Here is a 27,825-nt window from a genome sequence, read left to right as displayed (position 1 = left end):
CACCGTAGTGTTATTAAACATGTAACACGCCTCGCTGCGCGCATTCTCGTACAAGCTAGCCAAAACTTCCAGTGTGTTTAGTTATAAATTATAATCATATTTTACTTCTTCGAAACTAGAAAAAATATTAAAAATCATGAACTTAATGAAAATGAAATTTTGAAAAGTCAATTTTTTCAGAAAAATAAACTATACAAAATGGTTATGGTCATATTTTTGGAAATATTTAAATAAAAAAAAATATTTTTTAATTTTTTACTAAAACATTTAAATTAAATTTAAAAATGAAATAATTGTAGTTCTTACTCTTGTAAGTCTTATAACAAAACCAAAACTTTGATATCTCCATTATTTCGTGAGATAGGTATCACAATGGATAAATCCTCGCGGAACCCCGTATATATAGCAGAATTTTTCAATTTTTTTCAAGGGCGAAGTAAATATAGGTAAAATGGATGTTATAGTTAGTTTGAAGTTAATAAACCCAAAAATTACTTAACCGTTTTCATTATAAGTTATATCCTTGAGATTTGAAAGGTGTTAAAAATAGCTTAATTTTTCAACTTCCGAAAAAAATAAAAAATTGCTTGTTTATCCAAATGACTGACATTGGTTACATAATATTTTAATAATATTATAATTAGAAGATATTATGATAATAATACGTTTTTTTTTTTTTTTACAAATATATTTATTAAATATATTAATTTTTGGGCAATGCAACGTCAGGTGGGACATCTAGTACTATTTAAACATATAAACATACACATAAGAATATATATTATATTTATTTTTATTAATTCGTATTATGAATAACATAAATTTAATTTACGAGGCATTGTTTTATTTTAAATCACCAATCCAAACGATGTTTATCAACCAACTTGACGGTCAAATCTTCAGAAGCTCCTTCTAGTTCTACCATCACTATAGTATTGATTCCAAGAACTAGGTACGGAGCTGGCACGTATAGTGTGATTTGTGGACCTACTGCTGGCCAATATCTACCGATATTGATGCCATTGATAAATGCAACGCCCTAAAAATAATAGATCTTATAAGTCATAAATTATACTGTAAAATATTGAAATGTATTTAAACTATACAATATTCATGAATAGTATTAGGAATAATATTCAATTAAATAATATTACGTTATAGTCAAATTTGTAAATAAACTATACGCAATTTAGGGTATTTATATTTGTGAATTTTATCTCAAATATTTTCAAATGAATAATAAGACATTAATTTCAATCGGTCAAAACATCGCAACCACCCGAACCAGAATCAGCCACTCTTCCTTTATTCACTCACATTTAATTAGTAAAGATCCCTAACCAATATGCAAACCTTACCAAACTCCTTTAAGGTAGATTTAACTATCAAACACATAGTGGAGGAATGCTCACAATATTCTTCAACCCACATCAACCTCAACATGCTACCTACCATAGAAGAAGCGTTGGGCGAAAGTCAAACTACAAAAATAATAGAATTTTTAAGTACCGTTAATATTATCAAAAAATTGTAATCTTGTAATCCAATAAATGTAATTTGTATATACAATATATAAAACTAATCTTAAGAAAATATCATGTAAAAACTAATGTCAGGCTAATAACCTAAGTTGTTGAAGCTATATTTCTTTAAATAAAAAAAATAATAAAATAAGACATTATCGTCTATTTCGTAATACAACATAATACAGTATATTAAAAATTAAATTACTTCTGATATATCATAACTAATTATAATGATATGACATATCAATAATTATATATTATATTGTTTACTGATAAATTAACTATTCTAATGACTGATAAATATTATGTTTATTAATTAATAATAAACTAAACTGATTAGTATTAGTTAATTATATCGTAACATCATATTTAAGTAAATTTACGACTAATTATGAAATTTGAACACATGCGTATTATCTATGGTCCCTCATATTGAAATTTATGATTAAAACATCAACAAAGGCCTACGAGGCCCTAGATAAATCAACAAACTGTCATGGCTCACCGTCTCCTTGAATGTAAATCATGTAGAACTCAAATTAATAATATTGTTTTGAAGTAATCAACAAACCTTTGACCATCCAGACGTATCTAAAAATGTATCCAATGGTTTTGTGTGTTTATTATCTTGTGGTATGACAAAAATTCCTTTGTAAAAAGCTGGTGGCTTAACGTTTGGTCGAATATTTATAGTTTCTAACCACGATGTTTCGTTCAATGGATATCCAGTCATTACCCACGGACCTAGGATGTATTTTCCTAGAGTTACGTTTGATAAAATTCCCTAAAATTTAACTATTAATACACAAATTAATATTAATACAATATGCAATAAAGATACCTTCCTGTCCTCCAAAAATCTCTTGTCGTTAATTCTGCCTTGATTTTCGACAAGAATGCTCAGCTTTTGATTACTACCGATTACTGATATTTCCATCGTCGTATTATTATTAGATCTGCTCATTATTCCTAATTTCGCCTAAATTAGGATTTAATTTCATCTTTGAAGTAATAGAGTATTAAATATATTATTTAAATAGAAACTAAAGTTTGAGAACAATATTATTTTGTAACTGAATAACTATTATGTACATGATGCTATCGCTCTCATACGGTATTTAACCTCTAAGACAATTCTTTTTCTACTTATTTTAATTTAAATATGATTCCACATTTACTTCCACATTTTCATTGTTGATATTAGTATTAGCTAGTATACATAATACAAAATAAAATTGTTTATAGTTGTTTGAATACACACCTGTTTTTTCATTCATCGCAATTTTCACAATCAAATTATTAATAATTAACTATACATATATATTAGAGTACAACAAAATAATATACGTTATGTGAAACGTGTAATGTGTTTGTTGTAGGTATATTATATATTTGTATATATTAATATATTATCTGCTTGAAGATTATAGGGTAATCAGCTCATGTTTGAAACTATTAATTTACGTATTACATTACATTATGTTATTTGTATGGAGTTGGAATAAATTATAATATGTATGGTATATAACGCAGAATTTTTCAATTAAACTAATTTAATAAATATTTACTTTAAATTTAATTTTAAATATATATTTGTCGTAGCCACTTCGTGAAATTGATCTTTTCATGAAAAGATGACCATTTCGTGAAATGGAAACACATTTTTTACATTTTGTGAAATTCAAAAATATTTCATGAAATGGTCACTCAATTTTAACATCGTGTAATTTTTTTCAAAAAGTGGTCATTCACTTTGTGTACTGATATACAACATTTAACAACTTATTCTATCTTTCTACCCTTATAAATTTAACTTAAATAATTATAAATAGTAATAAAGTGTATTTATATCATATTAATTTATTAACCGTATTGTGAACATTTTTTATTAATTAGAGCAGGAAAATGAATTGTGACAACGAATGTTACATTTTAGACTATACCTTTAAAACAAACACCTCTTTTGGTTTGACAAACACTTTTACACGAACAATCGAACAATTTAAAAATCCCTGACCTCCAAATACAATTTGGACAGTTTCACGCAAGGTTAATTCTTTATAATCATCATTATGATTATGACTTTTATCAAAATCAATAAATATCATTTACACATTTTAGATAGTCTAGTAATTGCAGTATAATAGTCGTATTTAATAATTTAGATATTATTTAAGTATTTATTGTATTATTTGACGAAGTTAATATAGATATAATCAAACTTGACGTTCCGTTAAGTTGTTCGTGTAAAAGTGCTTGTCAAACCAAAAGATGACGTGTTTGTTTTAAAGGTAGTCTAAAATGTAACAGTCGTTGTCACAATTCATTTTTCCTGCTCTAATAAATAAAAAATATTCACAATACGGTTAATAAATTAATATGATATGAACAAACTTTATTACTATATATAATTATTTAAGTAAAATGTATAAGAGTAGAATAAGTTGTTAAATGTTGTATTTCAGTACACAAAGTGATCGACCACTTCGTGAAATATTTTTGAATTCCACAAAGTGTAAAAAACGTGTTTCTATTTCACGAATAATGTTCATCTTTTCATGAAAACATCGATTTACGAAGTGGTTACGACATATTAACATTTTAATAAATTTAGAACAATAAATATTGAATTACCGTCACATATTAATATTTTATCAATTTATTAAAATAAATATTAAACGAATTCAATTATTATTCAATGTTAACAATTAATCTTGATTAAATTTTTAAAATATATTATTTGATAAATAATTTTACAAATAATTTGTATTAAATATATTAATTATAATATATAATTATACGATGATAGTCAGTGATAAAATTATTATTTTTAATAAAGCATCTATAGTAGGTGTACCGAAAAAAATGTGTGCACAATATATATATTATATACAGATAGGTATATAATATAATATGTTAATATACGTACATTATTCAAAAAGATAATTGCTCGATCGCCAAGTGATTTGATAACTAGTGGTAATTTGGTCAATTCTCCCATCGGTGGTAAAATTGTTTCATATAATACTAGTCCATGATTAATATCCATATCTTCGAAGCATAATGGTATGTTATTTAAGACTGGCTTGAGACGTTGGGCTACATTGTCAAATAAACTGATCACAGGCAACATATTTACGATTCCATAATTCCCCTTTGGTGCGATTTTCGGACTTGACGCTGTTGGGAAATTCTGTAAAAATTGTTTTAATATGAAAATTAATTACATAAATTATAAACATTTTATCATTTCTAAATAGTATTAAATATTATATGTCTTCAGTTTATTGGTGTACGTCATCAATGGCGTAATAAAATGATATTTAAGGGAGAGGGGAATGGAAAATTTACTCATCCCCTTCTCAGCTAAAAAAAAAAAAAATACTGGCTTATATCATAAGCACCTCTCAATACAAGCATTTTTATCTATATAATGTCCAATATTGATCAGTGTTAATTATTACGAAGTAATTATAGGTATTTATTTATTTATTTATTAAAAATATACGGGTTGCCCCTATAACATTAAAGTACAGTACAATGTATTAGAATAATAGTAGAAAATTTAGATGAATAAAATATTACATGTAAATAACAGAATTACAATTTAATTAAACATTCATTTAAATAATTAAGTAAGCAATTAAAACGCATATATTAAACTTAAAAGTTATTAACAGTGTTTAAGAACATTAGAACAAATTATCATCAAAAGAGGGGTCCTCATTAGCAATACATATATGTAAGTTATATACAGCTAGCATGGATGAGTTGGCTTTAATGAATTATTTCTATAAAATATACTTTAGTACGTAATACCTAATAGATAATAATATTTATATGCAAATATTGTTTACCAGTTAAAAAAAAAAAAATCATCGAGGATACGACACCTAAATCCTTCTTCCGTTATTACACCACTGTACGCAATCCAAATGTTTTATTCAACGCACATTTTAATAATCCCAATAATTTTGGGCACAAATTCAATAATAATTTTTTGTTATTTAACATCTGTGTAATAAAAACGATCTTCCTAAGTTACATTTTTCAATTTTTGTTCCGTTTGAATCTAGACCTTTAATGATATACACAGTACAAAAGGTTCACTATTATAGGTACATATAATGTTTATTCTTCAATCAGTATTTCAATGTTTATGGGTATGAAACTTTAATTTTAAATCCAACACTGTGTGAATTTGAATCATAAAACTTTATAGGTATTAACATAAAAAAAAAAAACTTTATTTAAACTAGGGGCTTTAATTTTTTAAGTGAATACAAACGCACGTGTACACGAGTCATGGATATCGTAAACTCGAAGATTGATACATTTTAAAACACATAAACACGTATCGGAATCATATTCAAGAGATTAATTTTATTTGTTATTTATTTATTAACTTATGTCAAAAATAGTAAGATCTAAGATACCCTAAGATTATCCAAGACTTTAAATAGATGTTCATTTTACGAAAAGAAATTATTGTTAGTTAATGATTTTTAGAAGATGGTAAATATTGCATCACAAAAACATGTTTTAAGTTAATTATAATTATTATGATATGATTTTATCATATTTAAATTACATTACTAATACAAATACAGAACTATATAAGTGAGACGTAAAAACGTGAATAATATCATTAATTTTAAATTTTTTGAACATTTATTGAAAATTTAAGTGACGTGTCTTACAAATCAAACCTCAATTGCACGTGTAAACGTGAAATAATATGCCCTAAATTGTTAGCCAAATAATTATAAATACTTTATTAACTATTTACCCATAATATGATTATATGAAATAATTGCTTTTAAAGACGTAATTTATTTTAAATATTTTTCATAATAGTTTTAAATATATTTTAATTACCGCTTTTTTAAGGGCCTGTTTAATAGCATGATACTTTTCTGTCGGATCACCAGCTTCGTCTAGCGGAGCGGAAAAATCGTACGAGGTCAATTGAGGTCGATAGCCAGATTTAGCTAAAGTTGTCCCATTAGTATTAGCACCTGAAGTAAATCCAAAGTTGGTTCCTCCGTGGAACATGAAAAAGTTAAAAGATACGTTAGTTGCCAAAAAATATTTTAACACTCGTATTATGTCCTTGGTATATCTAACTGGCCGCGGGCTATCCCAAAACGCGACCCATCCGTCGTAGAACTCAGAGTTGACTAATGGCCCCTTCTTCTGAACTTGTCTCAAATGATAAAAACACTCAGTTACTATAAGAAATAAAGTTATAGATGTAAATAATATATAATTAAATAAAAATAGTTGTAAATTCCAAACTTCTATTAAAACAGTTGAAACATGTATCTAAACTTCGGTATATAGAAATGCTCCATAATCATTATTGTATAATGTATTTATATTTGATATACTATTGTTATACATGTAACACATATCTTTGAATTACATTAATATTAAAAATCATATTATATAATTGTAGTTTTGGAGAATACCATTTATTTTTTATTTGAGGTATCTTGCTATAATAATTGTTATTATATCAATAGCTAATAGGTATGCTGTATACTACTAACTATCTATTACATTTAATATTTTTGAAGGATTTCATTTTATCTTACCATTAACAATTGCAGCGAAGTCGACAGTAGAAAATACATTTGGAATCTGTCCACACTTCAAAAAAGATAAATTGCATTCGTCGGTCGTATAAAGTTGGGCTTGTTCTCCAACATAATGATAGATTAAATCCCTAAGCCATAACATATACTCCATATCACAGTTTCCTAAATCGTTATGTCCGTATTCATTTTCTATCTAAGTAAAAAAAATATACAAAATATTATAGATAACTCAGTTATCTAAGATAAGTAATGTTATTCATTTTAATAAATTAATAATAAATTAATTAATAAATACTAAATATGATTTTTTTTTACTCATGGTTAAGACCAAAAGTTCAAAATTTAATACTTGAATACAAATAATTTTAATAGAATACATTTTTCTTAAACGTCGACCCTATTTAGACTAAGGAATAAGTTGTTTCAACTTAAATAATAACCAATATGTACCTAATAAATTATTTTGTATACCGTATGACATGCCAGTTCCTGAAATTCCTATGATAATTGATAACTATCTACTAGTGTAACTCGGTGTATGTGAACATTGTGAATCAAGTTTTACCAAAATAAATTAAAAGAATAAATTCAGGAATACACTCGTTAAGAATGTGATGAATTCCTAAATTTTTAATGTTTAAGGAATTTGAATTAAATTATAAATTTCAAATCCAAAATTATAATTGGTTACAAGTAGGTTTAAAAACTTTGTGAAAATATCAAGTCTATTTAAGTCCATTTGAAATTTCTTATAAGTTACCAAAAAAAAGTAATCGAGGTTATATTTCAATGCAAAACAGTTACAAAACCTTTTGGTATTTTAAAACAAGAATTCCAAATTTGGAGTGCTAGAATGACGTAGCTGAAAATATGACAATCTAAAAAAAGACGTGTATTTTTTAAAATACCAATTACTATACATATTAAATATTTACTCGCCTGAACCATGATAATGTTTCCATCATTTCCATATAAAAATGGAACTATTTTTGGCATCAATACTGAAAACCATCTTTTTACGTACTTTTTGTAATCTGAAATAAGTAATACAGAAACCTTATGAAATTGAATTAAACAAATTGTTGATATGTTTCTCAAATTATAAAAAAACAAAAAAAAATATTTAATAGCAGTGTATTCCATTTTTGTATATAATTTAATCATTAAATTTTCCTTTTATTTGTGAAAAAAAATAAGATTAATAAATTTAAAATGTATATACAATGTAAATGTATCTATTTATCATAAAAATTAGTACAGAATGAGACATATTGCACACATAACAAATATTGATTAAAATTAGTCCAGCTTAAAAAAAGTTGAGGTATTTTTCTGATTTTAAATATTATACATACATTTTTTTGTGATTTTTCAAGGTACATATATATTATACAGATAATAATAGTCAAAAATTAGTCAGTAAAACTTAAGTAGGTAAGTATAAATTTTAAACCAATCTGTGAGGTTTATAGTTTTAAATGTTAACGGATATACATAATATTAGGTATATTAATATTACTTGGGTCACTAGATCTCAGATGTATACTAGGTTTTTCTTTCAACAGCCAATATGGATGACCACCCTGCAATTTAAAAAACAAAAATATTATAACCGAATTAAGTATAAAAAATGTTCTAGGTCTATTTAACCACTCAACTGAAAAAAATATTAACATTCTAATTTTACATGAAATCTATATCTGAATTCCGAAGTATAGATATAATACCTTCCCTCCACACAATGGTGATTCACAATATACATTTTTATTCATGAAAAAGTCACGTAAAGACTGTTATATTGTTGTAACCAAACACTGTGCCCACAAAACGTATCATGTTTTAAATATCCATTTCTGTAAATTCTGAATAAATATTTAATGAATTTAGACTGAGAAGCGAAGTACATATTATGAACGTATTGGTTTTACAAACTCCAATGATATATTGCTTTTATTTTTGAATAATTCCATAAACACATTTTACATGCCATATAATAGGTATTAGTGTATTACTTATCTAATAACTTAATCTATAATACTTCTTATTTATTTTAAAGTAGTCTATACAAAGTATGTTCAACACAATATTCTTATATCGATGGAATTACTTAAACGACTGACGAGTGACGGAGAACTAATAAATCTCGTATGTTTATACAATGAATTATTACATAAGTTTAATCTAATAAAACTAATCAACACTGACTAAAAAAACATCAATTTTTCTACTTTCAAAAGATAGAATAAGTATAAAATAGAGCTAAAAACATGAAAACATTAAAATAAGATAAAAGCTTTGAAATATGTACAATTTAAAAATGTTACAAGTTACGATCCCTGTATTTTTTTTAATATGGCACCTCCATTTTAGGGTTGAACTGTTTAAAAAAGTTGTAAAACTGTTGTAACTTTTTTTTCCTTCCCTTTTTTTTGCATTACTTACAAAGTCTGAATTTATATTATTGGAACTTAACAACATAACAATATTTTTTTTTACACTGGTATTAATACTTACCAAGTCCCTTTCAGCTGAGATAAACGGCCCTGGTCTAATAAGGACATTCATGTTTTCTTGTTTTGAAATTGTCAAAAAATATTCAATGTCAGCTTGTCCTTCGAAATTATATACACCCGAATATGGTTCATGTAAGCTCCATTCTACATAACTAAAAATGATGAAAATCATTTAATTAAGAACAAAAGACACATTCTTTATGACGGATCAAATGATCAACTGATTAAAATTAACATGTGGCATATAGATTTTTATGAAATATTTTGGATTTTTTCTGACTTAAAGTATTTTAAATCAGTAGACCTAAATAAAAAATCATTGAAGCTTATAAGCTATTTGATAAATCGATTCACATATTAGTGTTAATATATGCATACTGATAAGTAATTACTAATTATATTGTATTATGTATTATCCCAAATGTGTAAAAATATTAAAGTAATTTTATATTATCTTCCTGGCTAAAATCCCTACCCACTCCGCCCCTGCATACATACTGACAAGTTGTTTGAATAAGTTTATGTGTATAATAAATATTCTATATTCGTTAAACTGTTTTAAAATTATAGTGTCTGTGTATTGAACATTATATTTTATGATAATGGAATGTTTCAAGTTTATACGATTAAAATTTTTTAGGTTAGGTATTTAAAAACTAATAAACTTGTTAATACCTATACGTTTGAAATTTTGAATACCTAATTAATATCCAATTTCATCAATATTTAATTTTCAATAATTTATAAAAAAAAAAATGCAAGTGGTTGTTTTACGCTAAACTATTTGTTTTTCAACTGCTGAAACAATAAACTTATAAGAAATTTCGTATTTAATTTGTATATTGTAGGTGTACAGATTTAAAAATATGAATTTTAAGTACAAAATAATCGATTAATATTTGTGATTTTAAAGAATTTTTGAAGTAAAACTTCTTTCTTGAGGTATGGATGGAGAAAAAAATCGTCACGAAAAATGAAACGCCACGAATTAATGAAACGGCACGAAAAAATGAAACGGTGTATGACTGCGACAGAAATCGCTTGAATGGTTAAATGTTATATGTCAGAGTGTGATAGCGCGTCATTTACATAGTGTTTTCTACGTTTTTTCAATTCTACTCATCTAAATCAACTGGCAAAATTAACACTTATAAAAAATTCTTTCCAACAAAAAAATATAAATTTCTCTATTCTCTACAATCTTTTATGAACGAACGATAGTTTTTTTGGAACAAAAAATTACGATTTGACTGTTGCCAATTTTGGGTCGCAAATGATTTTGAATGGGTCTCCACAAAGTTAGTTATCAATATAATTAAATGACAATATGAGTAAAAATAATAATAATAATAAATTATGAATTAAAGTTTCTTTTAATGGTAGTTGAAAAAATTAAAGTGGCGGCGGCGGCTTGGTCATGCACTTATGCGTAGCACTCATTGAAACACTTTGAACATAATTTTCAAATAGATTGCATAAAAAAATTGAGTAAATGTCATTTGGTGCCAAGTGTCGACATGACATACCAAAGTTGAGAACCGCTGGATCCTGGTGAGTGTATATAAAACGGTGTGCTTACTCGGTAGGTTGTAAAAACCGGTTTTCCTGTTGCCGCACCGATTCATATATACATATTATACACAACGATGCCGGTCAAAAAGACGACACGACATTAATTTCAAGGTCCCGACAAAATTATTCCTTTTATTTAAATGTTCATTTATAATATAACGACATATTTTTTACCATCGTTATAGACAATACTGAGTTTAATTCAGTTTTACAAAAATTGTATTTTGATTCCAGAGTTTATTATCATTGTAAGTCAAAGTTTTCATTAGATACCTGCATGTTGTCAGCAAACCTTTATAGCCATAGGTGAAACTACGGGTCAGGTCACAAAGGCCATAACCTGACCTAATACTAACTGGCCATCGGATAACATACTGATATAATAAAATCTAAAATTTAAATAAAAACTTATTTTGTAATTAGAATTTTTTTTATATTTGTCATTTGGCTTGTCCTAATAAAACGTTCTAGTTTTGCATGTACTTATGATACAATATTGAACAATATGCTACATTATAAATGAACTATAAAGTACTAAAGAGACTCATGGTAGACCATAATATGGTATTTCGCGTTAACCGTTGAAGAACTTCTTAGATAGAGGTTATGTTATAAGGTTAATTCCAAATGTTTTTATAATAAATTATTCTAATTTTCTTACGTAAGGTTTACATAAACTGGTGATAAGTATAGTTTAACAGAGGATGAGTATCTGGTAACAATTAACAAGCAACAGTACCGTGATTGTTGTAGCGCTAGGCTACCACGTGACCCGTTATATTTTATTTTTCTTGTTTATATCGATAGTTGTCTATCGATAATTTAGTATTACTATTTTTTAATATCTTTTACACGAGTTTAGTAAGAATAAAAAGTATAAAACTAGCATATCACTTGACATCAACAAACATAAAATAAAATAATTTAAGTGATAGGTATTGAATTAATTAATAATTACTTTACATAAATCCATATTTCAATGCAAATATGCAATTATATAATTATTTATTTTTTTATGTTCGAATAAATAATCTATTAAAAAATAAAAATAACAGGGAAAACATTATTATTATTATTATTATTATTAATAATAATGATAAAAGTAGCTGTTATATAACATGAGAATAAATCGAATAATTCCGATAGTGGTTATTCGTTAGTAGGCACCGGTGTTCATGTCTCCGTGAACAACTCTTTACTACTTTCAGTTTATATTCAGCTATACACAGATATTACGGAACATTGTTCAATCCGATAACGTAGTTCGTTATTAGAAATAGATCTACTAATAAATGCAAAATGGGTAACATTTTAAGAAGTAGAAGTAAACTATTTACAAATGAAAATTCGTGAGTATTTTTTATTAACGAGGATTTTAATAAATTTAAATGCCTATTATTTAAAAAGCCATAATTAGAATTTAAAATAACAAAATACATTTAATTTTTAATTAATTATGTGATGGATAAGTTTACAACAAGGATTAAAAATAATAATAATAATAATTAAATAAATATAATTGTTGAAAGAGTAAAGGGAAATCTATAAAGATTGGTTGTACAATTGTAATACAATTATGTTATTTATACGTACTTAAAGTCTTAAACTAATAACTAAGTTATGAAAGATAGTTTTGTTATTAAAATAAAAAACCAAAAATAATTTAGAAGAGTTTACAGAATAGATTTCATTTTTTTTAATGAAAATAAGTTATACTTAGGTAGTTTAAATTATGTATAGTAGGTATGTGCACGTGGGAATGTTTTGACACTAAACCTGTATATATTACGATTTTTATAGGTATACCTACTTGTATCTGTTAACTGCTTGTTCATACATTAAAAAATACAAATATTTTTCAAAGAATACGCTTTTAGCCATTTTAAATATACCTAACTGTTTTTATAGCTGGTGTATCCGTATTTTGTTGTTATAATAAGTTATACATATTATAATATGATTATTGTTATGCATATATATATATTATTGTTAATGCTTCATACTTGTGTGAAAAAATATTAATGTTTATAGCCAATAACCTTTGTTGTTGAGGCTTAATTAAAACCAATTAAAGAATGTATACATAATTTAAACCACACTATTCACATTAAAAAATGTGGGACCTTCTTAAGCTAATAATATATAGTTACTGGTCTATATTTTTCGTTTGATTAATGTGTCTCGAACGTCATCTAATACAAGTACGAGCGATACTCGTAACTCTATCTTATTGGTACACTAGTATCTCTAGTGAAATAGCTTTTAAGAAAATGTCATTAAATTACTATATAATATTCTAAATACAATATGGGTATATTTTATGTTCAACGAACGATAAAGACCTGTTTGTTGGTATACAGGGTGTCCCGCGAGGATTGTACTTCACGAAATAATGGAGATATCAAAATTCTAGTTTTATAATAAGATTCACAGAGATAAGTACTACAATTATTTCAATTTTTAATTTATTTTGATGTTTTTGTAAAAAATGTAAAAAATATTTTTTTTTATTTAATTATTTCCAAAAAAATTAAAGATAGCCATTTTGTAGAGTTTATTTTTTTGAAAATATTGACGTTTCAAAATTTTATTTTCATTAATTTCCTGATTTTTAATATTTTTTCTAGTTTTGAAGAAATAAATATGATAAATATAAATTAGGAACACGTACGGAAAGTATTTGGCCGGCCGTATGGGAATGCGTGTGTCGCAGCGGTCACATGTTTGATAACATTACGGTATTAAATAATTCACAATTTTCATCAAAAATAAAAAAAAGTTGGTCAGCATTTCGGTGGTGGATTGTTCATCATCCCTTCGGTCATCGAACAGAATAGTGTAATTTTACTGTATTCGATTTGAATGCAATGATTACATTCAGTAAAAAACAATTTTGAGCGGACGAGGGAATCTTTTTCATTTAATTTTATTCGTTTCTATGGTGATAAACAAAGCATTATAAGAACAGCTTAAGAACGATTTGTATAATCAGGTAATTTATCTAATTATAATTATAATTTATAATTAGGACATGTCATAAAAATGAAAAAAAAAATATATAAAATATAAGAAAAAGCTCAAAAGTCGCTAAAATGTTTTGAAAATTTTACCATGTCTAGGTAAGGATAATATAAGTAAACAACTAAATTTTACGAATTTTTTGCACCGAATTACAACAAAAAAACTTTCAAAATTAAAATGTCTATAAATAGCTTAAAAATGGCTAAAATTTTACAAACTTTAAACCGTAAGGAACAAAATCCAAAATACAGTTAAAAGATATCTTGTCATTTTTCATTTGAAGCAATATTTCTGGTAGAAAACATCGTCCGTAATTATTTAATATTATAAAATCGTAAAATCGTACGTTTTTCTCCTTTAACCAGTTTTATTTTGAGTACTGTTTTGAAAATCGAAAAATTACCTATTTAAAGTACCAGCTCGAGAACATTACCTTTCAAAAAAGATGCTACACTTGATACTTTTAAGCAAGTTTAGTCTTATTACAAAACCAGAATATTTCGATATCACCATTATTTTGGGAGATATCGCATTGGGTAATTCATCACGGGACACACTGTACATTGTACAAATGTATAAATATATTTTTCAATAATTTTTGAGAAGGTACTCTGAACCGAAGAAAACATTATAATTACGAACAACTCAGTGTTTATCATCGTAAAAACCACGAGAGATAAATAATCACGTACAACCAATAAAAGGTTAGAAGTATAAATTATTATAATTAGAAACAATTATGATATCATAACAGATTTAGATGTTTTAATTTAATGTAGGATTCACAAAATAATTTTGATAATTTTTTTAATGATTGGCTAACTTAATTTATGGCCTTTGCTCTAGACTCTAGAGTCTAGAAATATCATAATTTCTAATGATAGAATCTACATCAGTAGCTAAATAGTAAATTTATAAAACAATAGCGACTATAACTTGCTTAATAATAGATTTTTTCTAGCTACATGAAGTGTGTCTACCTAGTTAATAATAAATAATAATACTGTAGAAAGTCTGTGTGAAAATAGGAAAAAATGTTATGTTTCATAATATTATACCTACAGTATTTATTTTTAATTTTGAATAATCCAGTATTTAACTAAAATAAAAAAAAACTTAAAATAGATCGAGTCTGACATTCATATGCACACTAAAAAAATCTTATCTACAATGCTGAAGAAATTTTTGGCACGGGACGCATCTTATAGTCACCTAAAATGTCAACAGACTTATAATTTAATTTATGATAATACTTTTTTTGGAAAGTTTAGATTTGACAAATTATGCAGAGGTTATTTTGATTCATACAAATCGAATTTAGGGCTAGTAGTTTTTGAGTTGTAAGTATTTAAAGTTTAGATTGATAGAGTGGAATGGTACGGGGTTACCCCGCTAAATATTTGTCCACTACTCTGCTAGTCTAAACTTTAAATACATATAACTCATAAACTACTCGTCCTAAATTCGATTTTTATGAATCAAAATACTTAGAAAAATATTTTGCTTTGGAATATGAAATCAAAATTATATGTTGTCATACAAAAAAGTAAAAAACTTAAAAAATGATAAGGATAAAAAATATTTGAAAATATAATTTTCTAATAAAAACGTTGGTTTTTTAACAACTTGAAACCATGTAAAAAAATATTTTGAAAAAAGTAAATACTTTTCGAGATAATTAGTGTACCCACTTAAAAGAATCACCCTGTATATATATAAATATATATATATATGTTGTTAATTGTAAATTGTAATAAATTGGGTTGTTATTTCATTGTATATTTGTTGGAGTGTGATATCCCTAAATACACCACTGTATACAAATACCAATAAAAATCTACCTAATCTCTTGGTCTAGGACGTTTTGGCGCCGCCGCGCCGTTTGGGCGCTGCCGTTTTGGCCCTGCCGTTTTGGCCCTGCCGTTTTGGCCCTGCCGTTTTGGCGCCAGCTAATATTTCTATATAATATTTAAAATTACAATTTTGTTAAATATTACGATTAATTTGAGATGAAAATACAGTAAATAGTTAGTTGTAAAAATCTACTTAAAAAATTATTACAAGATATTATAAAAATAAAAATATAAATATAACATAGTAAAAAATTAAATAGTTATTGTAGCAAAACATGAATTTTGATATATTTTAATAATTCATAAGTATAAATGATTGAATTTAATCCAAGACGAAAAAATGTCAATCGACAATAAATATTGCACGTTATCTATTGTAACTGTAATAAAGTATAACGATAAAAGCAAATCATGCTGTTCACACGCAAAACCATTAGATCATATATTGCATAGAATCTACAACGTAGATTAGAAAAGAAAGGTCGCGCGTTATTTATATAATTTATAATAATAAAAATAATAAAACAATAAAAGTAAAATTTGGTGTTCACCTGATAGTTTGGTGTCATTTTTGTCTAATACAGTATACAAGCACGCGTTTAGTAAAGTGATAATAAAGTTTGTACACAGTTATACATAAAAAATTTAAAAATGGAGAAAATTCAATCGAAACGTGATCGAGAAAAGCTTGTAAATAATGCTGAAAAAATACAATGATAATGATAAAATAATTTTAAAATTAGTGTCTAATTATGATAAAAATTGAATTTTATTATTTTTAAGAGGCATTGCAAACAATGTTTCATTAGGGTAACTATTTTTAATGTAATAATTTTTTAATTAACTATTTAAATTTTACTATATATTTATATTTATACTTTGACTATATCTTGTAATAATTGTTTAAAACTATTAATTTTTACTATATATTTATATTTATATTTTAACTATATTATCTTATAATAATGTTTTAAGTACAATTTTATATTGTATTTTATATTTATATTAACTACCTATTCACTATGTTTTAATTTTTTACTATATATTTATATTTTTACTTAATCTTGTAATAATTTTTTAGGTACAATTTTGATACAAATTCTATTAGGTTAGTTGGCGCCAAAACTGCTAGCGCCAAAATGGATAGCGCCAAACGGAGTTAGCGCCAAAACGGCAGGGCCAAAACGACAGGACCAAAACGGCAGCGTCCAAACGGCGGCGCCAAAACGTCCGTGTCCGCTAATCTCTCTATAAAATATTATTTCACGTCATCACAAATCTCTGCTACGATGAAATTCGAATTCTGCATTTCACTAAAGAGATGTTTTTTTACATATAAGCGTTATAAATTATTAAAATCCAACACTATTCGCATATTATATTTTATATTGACAAATTAGCAGTCGTTTAATGATCTAATAACAATATTAAAGAACCATCAAGACATCTATTACAACTGTAGTATATCTATCCACAAATAACAAATGTGTATACAGAAAATGACACAAATCATATAATACTAAGTACCTGTCTTAAAAAAGTTATAAAATAATTATAATTATTGAATTTAGTTATATTTTTTATGAGATAGTATTTTTTCTAGTTACTTACATAATATGTACAATCCTAAAAGTTAGGTACAGATACTATATTAGTTCAATATTTTTGAACTTATCTAGGTCTAAAATAAGACGTGTAGTGTATTGATAAAAATTAAAAATTAAATTATATAAGGTAACAATTTACAGGGTTGAAAGGTAAAAAAAAATATATAATGGTAAATATTTTTTCTAATATTAAATTTTAATGTTTTCAGCCCTCTTATTGGTTCTAAGTTAAAATCGAAATTGGAATGGTTCAAATTACGGAACGTGTTGCTCTTTGTGACCCTTCTATTGTGTATATTTATTGTCTTGTATGTGGTTTTTTTGATATTCAATACACCAAAGGTAAATATATAATTTTTTTAAATATATTGACGGACACTGAGAATTATCAATGATTATGTAAAGCATGCCTTACTAAATCAATGTTTTAGTACTGCCATAGCAGTAGTGACCTATTATATTATTAAATATGTGATGTACGTATGACAAAAATAATATAATACCGCTATAGAAGTAATACAATTTTTTTTATTCCTTATATATTATGTTTTGTGCAAACGACGAAGATTAAATAAACAGTTAATAATTATTATTTATTAATAATATATGTGCCCATATTATATATACCCATATATTCTACTGACGTATTCATGTAATATGTGTTGATAGTTTTGTAATAACGCAAAAATTAAAAAGAATAAAATAAAATAAAATAAATTCAAATAAGGCTCCTGTCAATTGTTATTTTAAAATTATAATAGATTGGGAGTTAATCTTAATGTTATGGGTCTGTGTCGTTCTTTACACTTATAAGTGCTGGAGAATGATACCAGATGTAGATAATATTATATAAAAAAAACATGTATGTTGTTATCAACAATACGATGCCGTCGATATCATTTACAGTCCAAATAGAAATAATTTTGTCATAATATCTAACATTTTTTGGAAATTGATACCAATTTATAATATAAAATTTATAGAAAAACTGTATCTGCCTTATGCTGTCCAATGTTGCTTTATGTTTATAGACAGTAAAGCTTGGTCTTTCATATGATAATATTGAAAAAACTACTGCTATAGCAGTAGTGTCACTTTTCGGTCGGTTTTTAGAGTACTAGCTGCTATAAAAGAATTATTCAAAAGTGTCCACTGGCGTCACTAAACAACAATGCTGCTATAGCAATACTTTTTCATGACTGTCCATCAATGTGTTAAATAAAGAAACTACTTAATTTAAAACTACTTTTAATATTTATTTTTAGAAAATACCTACTATAAGATTAAATAGCGTGGCAACGATCAACAACGATTATTTCAATAAATGCGCAACGCAAGTGACATGTGACCCTAAAGCAAAATACAGAACAGTGAATGGATCATGCAATAATTTGCAAAATCCTAATTGGGGTGCAGCACTAACTCCTTTTTATAGATATATGGATCCGGTGTTTAGCGATGGTAATTTAAAAAATGTTTAATTCTTAATTACTATCTACGTTATAATCGATAAATAAAAACAATTAATCAAAGTTTAATTTATATGAAAAATATATCAGGTTATTATGATAGGTACCTAGGTATTGTTTTAACATTAACTATATAACTACATTATGGTTATTGAAATTAAATATTTTATGGTTTTAGGAATTTCAGCATTTCGTGTACAATCGGACGGAAGACCATTACCAAATGCTCGAAACCTTACTCTAACAATGTTCCAGGACACACATAGGATTTGTGATCATCAAAATAACGAACTCTTAGTACCGTGGGGCCAGTTCATTACCCACGATACAGCTTTTTCACCAGTTCGTAGTGTCAATTCATCTTTTCCAGGTAAAATTTTACTAGAATTTGAGCGAAAAAATCTATTTCGATTTTTAATCACATTGTGTATATATTATTATAATATATAGCTGCACTAGACCATTGTCAAGATAAAAATCCGCCAATAGAGTGCGAAGCGGTCATTCCATTATCTGCAGATGATCCAGTGTACGCGAAAAAAAATATAACGATTTTAAAATTCTTGCGTCTTATAACTTCGAAGGCTTATAATTGTTCTTTAGTTCCTGAGACGGTTGTTAGTATTTTTAATATCATTATTAAATCAGAACATTAGTTGATAGTACCTATACGTTTAATTCAAATATTGTTTGTTTTCAGTTAGTAATGATTTTTTATGGTAAAAGTTATGCCTTTATAATAGTTTTTTTTTTATATATTGATAAAATACACTATGCGTATTTATATATAAAGTGGTATCCAAATGTATCATACAATTTAATATTATGAGAAATGTATGTCTATCGTACAAAATCTTTAAACTCGATTATTTATTAAAACAGTTTATTGTTATAGCACACTAATGTTCTGATATTAAATAGTGTATAATAGCAAAATCACTATCTTCAACTTATAACATTCTTATTTTTAATTTTTCATAATTTAGCTTAATAAAAACACGCATTATATCGACTCGTCAAATGTATATGGTTCGGATCCTGAATTGGCAAATGAATTGCGTCTGTTCAATGGAGGAAAATTACTATACAATACAATTGGAAATCAAGTTTATTGTCCCCAAGATCCAAGTAAAATTGTAAAAAACGGAAATCAGACTCAAGTAACAATAGCATTCGTTGCAGGTAATAGACAAATACATTGAAAAAAATCTAGAGTCTGAACTCTGACTTTGTATCTTTTTTCTAACAAAATTATCTCAGTGGATTTTATGTATTCATTGTTATTCATTTTAGTGTTATATATTATACGGAAATGATGAAACACTTAACAATACTTCAATTTTGATATACTAAACGTAATTAAATTTCAAATTTGATTATTTATTTGTTGATACCAAATTATGTTTTTATTTAAAATTAAGAAACACCTAAAATATTCATGAATAAACAAAGATAATATTAACAACAATGTTGTCACACAACATATGTGTAATATTTGTTTTGATACAAAATTAATATTACCTTATTATAATGGTGTATCGTCGTATCGCGCGTGTATTAAATATATTTCAAAAATCTTTACATAGATTTCGTTTAAAACATTAAAATTTCGATAAAAATATTTTTTTCATTAATTAATTTATCACGTCTTTCTACAAAAACAATACTACGCTTTATTCGATTCAGACATAATTTTTCTATTTTTTGCTCTCTCCATTCATTTTAATTATTTTAATTGAACGATTTGTCGTTGCTCTCAGATTTAATATCCTATTACGTATTTTTAAGTTTCTTATAATTTAATTTAATTATTTTTTTAAATAAAAAAATATGTATTTTTATTAAATTCACATTAGATATATTTTGTATTTAGGAGACGTAAATGTTAACCAGAACTTAGGAATAGCATTATTTCAAAATTTATTCCTAAGATTCCATAATTATATTGCTAATAAGTTGCAAGAAGAACACCCTTTATGGACGGATGAGACTATCTACCAAGAAACACGTAGAATCGTTGCAGCTGTAACTCAAATTATTACATACGACCATTTTTTGCCGATAATTTTGGGTAAGGGTGACTTAATATTTAAAGAATTAATAATTTTTTATAGTTCAAAATTTTTTTAGGTGAAAAATATATGAATGAATATGGTTTAAATCGTGAAACAAATTATGATCCAACGATAATGGCTTCTGTTGCACAAGAGATGACTAGTGGTGCTTTTCGATTACTTCACAATATAATACCTGCGCGATTGAAGTACTTACATTAACATTTTTTAATTTAAAAACCTAAATTTTCAATTTTGGATTCTGAGCAGAGCAAGGAATGTATTGATTTTACCATGATGTGTGTTTTTTTTTATTTATTTATATATTTTTGTGTCTGTCATAACGTTTTTGGGCAGTAAAAGTGCTTCGATTTTCGACTTCAGTACCTCGTTTGATCAAAAAGTGAAACTAGTTGGTATTTTTCTAAATAATCGGGATAAACAAACTAAAAATTAAGGGAAAAACGGGAAATTTTACGCACAATCAGTTTTTGATAAAATCGATTTTGATTTTTGATGTAACTTTAAAACAAATGACCATAGATACATGAACATTTTTACCGAATGTTTATATAAGTGTATTCTATCCACCATACAATAATTTTCAAAACATTTTGACTTAAGTTGAACTATTCATAGGCATATGCATTTTTCGATCATTATTAGTTTTTTTTTAAATTAATATCGATAAAAATTTATTTGTTGGGTAGAAAATCTTGAAAATTTAATACAAGGTTCCTAACATATTTTTACAATAGCAGTTGAATAATAAAATAAATTCATAGTCACAATTTTTTTTTTTTTTATAGGCATTCAAAGTTTGAATTTTGACAACATACGTAAAAATCACGAAAATTCGCAAATTATTTTATGCTAGAAATTCATAAAAAATTTTCTTTTTAAATCTAAGATTTTAAGATTTAATACAAGGCTCCTTACAAGTTTGTTAATCTTTATCACAAAAAAAATGTCCATCGGAAATTCAAATTAAATTTTTATGAGAGTTTGAAATTTAAATTTTTACAACAAGGGGTTTTCACTAGATTTCAAATTATCTTAGATAGAAATTCATAAAAGTTTTTCTTTTTATATTTGAGATTTGAAAATCGTATACAATGCTCCTAACATATTTTTACAATAGCAGTTGAAAAATAAAATAAATTCATAAGTCACAATTTACTATAACAAGCATTCAAAGTTTGAATTTTGACAACATATTATGTAAAAATCGCGAAATCACGAAAATTTGCAAATTATTTTAGGCTAGAAATTCATAAAAAATTTTCTTTTTAAATCAAAGATTTGAAAAATTTTAACAATCTATAATATATCCTAGACAGATAACCGTCTCCGCTCAGAATCGTTTTTCGTATACGATGATATAATATCATTGGATTCAAATTTAATTCCATCCATTACAGTCACCCACTTGTAACCTACTGTACTGCAGAGCGACATCCACGACTTACCCGCTTTTTTTATTCTGTAAACACTTTCTCCCTCTCTAAACTTGCTCAAAACTATCAAGTGTAGCATTTTTTCTGAAAGTTAATGTTCTTGAGCTGGTACTTTAGAGAGCTCATTTTTCGATTTTCGTACTTGAAATAAAAACGGTTAAAGGAGAAAAACGTACGATTTCACTATTTTGTAATATTAAATAATTACAGACGATGTTTTTTTTTTTTAAATTCTAACAATATAATTAATATAGTATAACATATCCTAGACTGATAAACCGTCTCCGCTCAGAATCGTTTTTTTTACTCAATGATATACTCGTAATATAATTTTATTCAAATTTAATCCTATCCATTACAGTAACCCATTTGTAACCAACTGTACTGTCTGTACAGCATAGCGGCATCCACTTACTTACCCTCTTTTTTAGTTTGAAAATGATAAAATAAGATTATAAAATACCATTATTATTATTTATTTTATGACCCGACTTTAAACTATTAGGCTATTATAAATATTCGAATAATTTTGTCTTGTTTTTTTTTATTGATCTTAATCATTGGCAACTATAGTTATCAGCGTACTTTTTTTGGGGGGGGGGGCAGGAAAGTCAGTGACTGAGACAGGCCTAACTCAAACTATTGAAAATGTTTTTATTCAATTATTTATTGAATTTTAACTATTGATACAACTGTAATATATGCTGCTTTAATGATATTAATAGCAATGACAAATATATAATTAATATTAGAGAAATATAACAACTATGAATCTAAGTTGAACAAAACTCTTATAAATATCATTAAATATCTACAAACTGACTTATTATATTTTTATGGGTTCGATTGTATTACAAATCAATTTTAAGATTTAATTTTAAAATAACCGTCAAAGATATAACAATTTAAATTTAAGATGCGTGATTTTAAGTTCAGTCGTTAAGCATTATATTGTACAAATGGTATTCTATTGTATTTTTAAGATTTATTTCGAGACAATTTTGTTATGAATAATATTATGACAGTAATATATTGTAATATATTTATAATTTATCACAAAATACTATTTTTAAATATGATAATCATTGGAGAGCTATTTTAATAATGTTTGAATGTTAATTAATTATAAGCTGCGGATAAAAATTTTTTTTTTCGTGCAGAAATTGTTTGTTAAAGTGATTAAATTTTTTCAAAATTGTACAGCTATATGACCGAAAATTACACTACGTATGAGGTGGAAGAACCTTCCAAATCATTTTTAAGACCAGATTCATTGATTGGTAACGTTGATGGATTAATTAGAGGCTTATCAGAAACTCCAGGACGCGAACCCCAACCATCATACAATAACCTTGTAAGTGTAAAATAATTTATTAATTTGTTATAATGTCTATAATTAATTAGATTTCTATTTCTATTTAAAGATTTCAAATATTCTTATTGAAAGTCCAACAATCAACACTACTGGATTTGATTTGTTATCTTACGACGTACAACGTGGTCGTGATGTTGGTCTCCCGCCCTACACTAAAATAAGAAGTTTATGTGGACTACCACAAGTAAAGTCATTTGATGATTTATCAGATTATATACCATTAAAAGTAAGTCACATTGCTCAATTTATTCATGTTTGTTTTGAAATATTAAATTTAAACTACCTAGCTTGAATTGTTATATTATATAGAAAATTGACCAATTAAAAGATTTCTATACAACGGTTGATGATATTGATTATTACGTTGGGATTTTATTGGAAAATAAAATAACCGGATCTATGTTTGGCCCAACTGGAAGTTGTGTTATTGCTGATAGTTTTTACCGATTTAGAAATGGTGACCGTTTCTTTTACGACGTCAAAGATCAACCTGGTAGCTTTACTTCAGGTAAGATAAAAAAAAAAAAAAAAACAAAAAAACGGAGAACTCAATCAGCTGTATAGTAGTTATCGATTGTATATCGTCATTAAGTATATTTCGCTTTAATGGATGTATTTAACTTGATCGCTAAAACGATGATTCGTTGCATATGAATAACGCGCGATTCTGAGTGAACACAATGAGTTAGCCTCTATTTTTAAGGATATTGAATACATTGGATACTATTAATTACTTCCTTAAAAAATTTTATTTTTATTTTTGTATTAGTAGGTATGTTGGAAAAGTGAATTTAGCTAAAACTTAGAATAATTAATATTTGTGTGTCTAGAAAATAATAATAGATGTATACCTACCTAACATAAAGGAATTAAAGTCTTTGTAATTATAATTTTTTGGACCATAACCAATAACTAGTAATTGATTCGGATTCATATGGTTTAGATCAAATACAGTCGTTGAAGAAAATAACGCTTAGCCATATAATTTGCGTTACGTCGGATTTAGAACGTATTCAGACAGATACATTCAGGTTCATTGATCATATGTAAGTACATAGGTCTTACCTATTATTTAATTATTATAGTTTTAAAATGATTCTAATATTCAATTGCATACAATACTTTAGACGAATTATGAGACTTAAGCCCAACTGTGAAACGTACACAATCAACTTAAATGCATGGTGAATGATTCCAAAATAAAGTAAGTAGGTATAACAATATTATTATTTTGCTAATTATATTAAGTACCTACCCTTTAATAAAAGTTATTTCAACCAGAATATTCCGAAATCGTACAAATCATACAGAAAGACTAAGTATAAAATTATGTTTTTAAATACTGATTAATTTTAATTTTTTATTATGTTTATTTGAGAGTTAAGGTCAATGAGGCCACTTTTTTCTAATTTCGTTCCCCAACTTCTATACTTTTAGTTTGAATATTTAAAACATATAAGATTATAAGTGTTGATTATTTGAAATTAAAATTAAAAATCTAAAATGTAGATACTTATAGATCTTAAGAAGATATATTTTTTAACTATTGCTAATGGCCTGTGCTGTCGAGCTGTATTCTAAAGATCAATAAAAAAAAAAGAAGATATATTTACGCTCATGGTTCGTGCTTACTAAGCATATATTTACAAAACCATGATGTATAGAAATTAATTCGTATGAATTTAGAAAATTGCTTTAATACGAGTACATTCAAAACTGCCCGATTACATTTTATAAACCCCAGCAGGACATCAAACTCAACGTGTTGTCTCCGTCTCAAAAACGTACTAAAATGAAAAAAATAAATTTGCGAACCAATTTTGTCTTATTAACTTTAATGTTAGACTATTGTAAAATTCGACGATAAGAATAATAACTACCCAGAGCATATATAATATATTTTATTGATATTTAATTTTTAAGCAAGTTTATGGACATTTTAAAATTGTAATATTTCACACAGTTATATATTAACTTTGAAATTAATACCTAGAATTCATAAAATCCTATGAAATACCATAAATAATATTATAATATTTTTACCTTTAAATTTTAAATTTATAACAACACAAAAATTGTTCCTGCTAAAAGCAAATTCGTTGTAATGTGGGCTTGTATGAAAAAGACAACACGTGCGGGTTTGTTATACTCAGAGGTCAAAATATCTAACATTAATATAAAGTTTTTATGTTTACAGTTTTCCTTGTACCCAGATTTAGGCGATTATATAATTTTAAGACCAGAAAATTGTGGTAATGTTATGTAAACAAGGAAAAACAACAAGGTGGAGACCTGTATAATATATCAAGTATAAGGTTAAAAAATATCTGTTTTTTTTTTTAAAATTCTTAATTTATACTTTTATACAAAGTAAAACGTAAATACTATTGAATATTATGACATTGTATTAAAACTATATATTTATTTTTGTACATTATTTATATTAAATTCAATATAATATACGCTTTATGCTGAAAATAAAACTCTATTTGTATAATATGTTTATAGAATGATATCAGATTTCTATAATGGTTAATATTTAGGGAAATACTATCTGGATATCAAATATAGTTATATCATTACTAAGTAAAATCTTTGTGTTTTAAAGTAATAATTGTCAATACCAGAGCCGGATTAATGAAATTAATGGCCTTGGGGTAATTTATTTTTGGGGCCCTAATTTTACATAAAAGTATTTTTATAATAATATGCCAATTGATATTTATTAGTTAAATAAGAAAAATATTTTTTTTCTCGTAATCTCAGTGCAATTTATACGTTTGAAAAAACTTCAATAAGTTGTCATTTATATAGAAGTTTTGCTATAGCACCACAGTAATCAAAATCTGAAGAAACTGTTTTGATATAATGATAAAAATAGCGGGTAAGTCTTGGATGTCGTTCTGCTGTACAGTAGGTTACAAGCAGTGTTAGGAACAGATAACAAAAAAATCATCTGGATAAAGATAAAGATAACAACACTAAATTTTATCTAAGATACAGATAAAAGATAAACAAATTTAATTCATCTAACAAAAAGATAAAAGATAAAAATATTTTATCCAGATAAATAACAGATAATTATAGAAATTAAAATCAAAACAACTAATTTAAAAAAACATATATAATGTCATGTAAGTACATGCCTATAATAATATGTTTATTTTCGACTTAACTTATTATATCATGATGTGTATCACCAAACATTAACTTCAACACATATAATTATATAAGGAACCAATAAGATCCAAGGGACTCTAGGGAGTAACAAAGTATAAATAAAAATTTGGGAAGTCACCCTGCTGAAGAAGTTGTCGAGTGGACCAAAACAAAATTCACATAGTTAATAATATTTTTGGTACAGATCTATCTAATTTTCACTAAAAAATTTATCTTTTAAATTTATCTAGATAAGTCAAATATTTATCTAAAATAAATACTTAGATAACTTATATTTATTTATCTAGATAAGATAAAAGATAAAATAATTATTATCTGGATAATTTATCTAGATAAGTCCTAACACTGGTTACAAGTGGGTTACTGTAATGGATGGAATTAAATTTGAATCCAACGATATTATATCATTGTATACGAAAAACAATTCTGAGTGGAGACGGTTTATCCTTATAGATTATTAAAAATTTTCAAATCTTAGATTTAAAAAGAAAATTTTTTATGAATATCTAGCTTAAAATAATTTGCGAATTTTCGTGATTTTTACATATGTTATCAAAATTCAAAGATTGAATGCTTGTAAAAAAAAAAAAAATGGTGA

General features: G+C 25.9%; 2 protein-coding genes across 8 annotated transcripts in view; one reads left to right on the top strand and one right to left on the bottom strand.

Moving 5' to 3' along the window:
• Positions 1-769: 769 nt before the first annotated feature.
• The window catches only part of LOC107169442 (beta-galactosidase-like), a 31,060-nt gene continuing 4,004 nt past the window's right edge, over positions 770-27,825 (bottom strand). Inside the window, exons 3-11 of one of the 2 annotated variants that reach the window (XM_089227978.1) lie at positions 9,641-9,791; positions 8,646-8,709; positions 8,066-8,160; positions 7,124-7,319; positions 6,405-6,757; positions 4,456-4,719; positions 2,368-2,505; positions 2,098-2,310; positions 770-1,039 (exon numbers count right to left, since the gene is read on the bottom strand). In XM_089227978.1, coding sequence (XP_089084104.1) covers positions 854-1,039; positions 2,098-2,310; positions 2,368-2,505; positions 4,456-4,719; positions 6,405-6,757; positions 7,124-7,319; positions 8,066-8,160; positions 8,646-8,709; positions 9,641-9,791 — 1,660 coding nt within the window. In that variant the 3' untranslated portion in view covers positions 770-853. The remainder of the gene's footprint in view (positions 1,040-2,097; positions 2,311-2,367; positions 2,506-4,455; positions 4,720-6,404; positions 6,758-7,123; positions 7,320-8,065; positions 8,161-8,645; positions 8,710-9,640; positions 9,792-27,825) is intronic. The other variant, XM_015519172.2, reaches the window with a different exon arrangement.
• Positions 12,399-26,530, top strand: LOC107172402 (salivary peroxidase/catechol oxidase). 6 transcript variants are annotated; one of them, XM_089227975.1, is made up of 14 exons: positions 12,399-12,560; positions 17,902-18,034; positions 18,958-19,153; positions 19,340-19,531; positions 19,612-19,778; positions 20,148-20,343; positions 21,035-21,232; positions 21,292-21,424; positions 23,876-24,026; positions 24,097-24,273; positions 24,357-24,555; positions 24,991-25,093; positions 25,175-25,251; positions 26,230-26,530. In XM_089227975.1, exons 1-13 carry the CDS (start codon positions 12,511-12,513, stop codon positions 25,233-25,235), a joined length of 1,956 nt encoding a protein of 651 aa, XP_089084101.1. In that variant the 5' UTR covers positions 12,399-12,510; the 3' UTR covers positions 25,236-25,251; positions 26,230-26,530. The 6 variants fall into 6 exon arrangements, with proteins under 6 accessions (XP_089084101.1, XP_089084099.1, XP_089084102.1 ...); XM_089227973.1 differs by having other exon boundaries at positions 25,175-25,255; positions 26,245-26,530; XM_089227976.1 differs by having other exon boundaries at positions 25,175-25,255.

This window comes from Diuraphis noxia, unplaced genomic scaffold (assembly GCF_037042655.1).
Source record: "Diuraphis noxia isolate RWA-SAM2 unplaced genomic scaffold, SU_Dnox_SAM2 contig0004, whole genome shotgun sequence".
In the NCBI taxonomy this organism is placed as follows: Eukaryota; Metazoa; Arthropoda; class Insecta; order Hemiptera; family Aphididae; genus Diuraphis; species Diuraphis noxia.
Note: the sequence above shows the minus strand (reverse complement) of the source record. Positions and strands in the feature narration are given on the sequence as shown.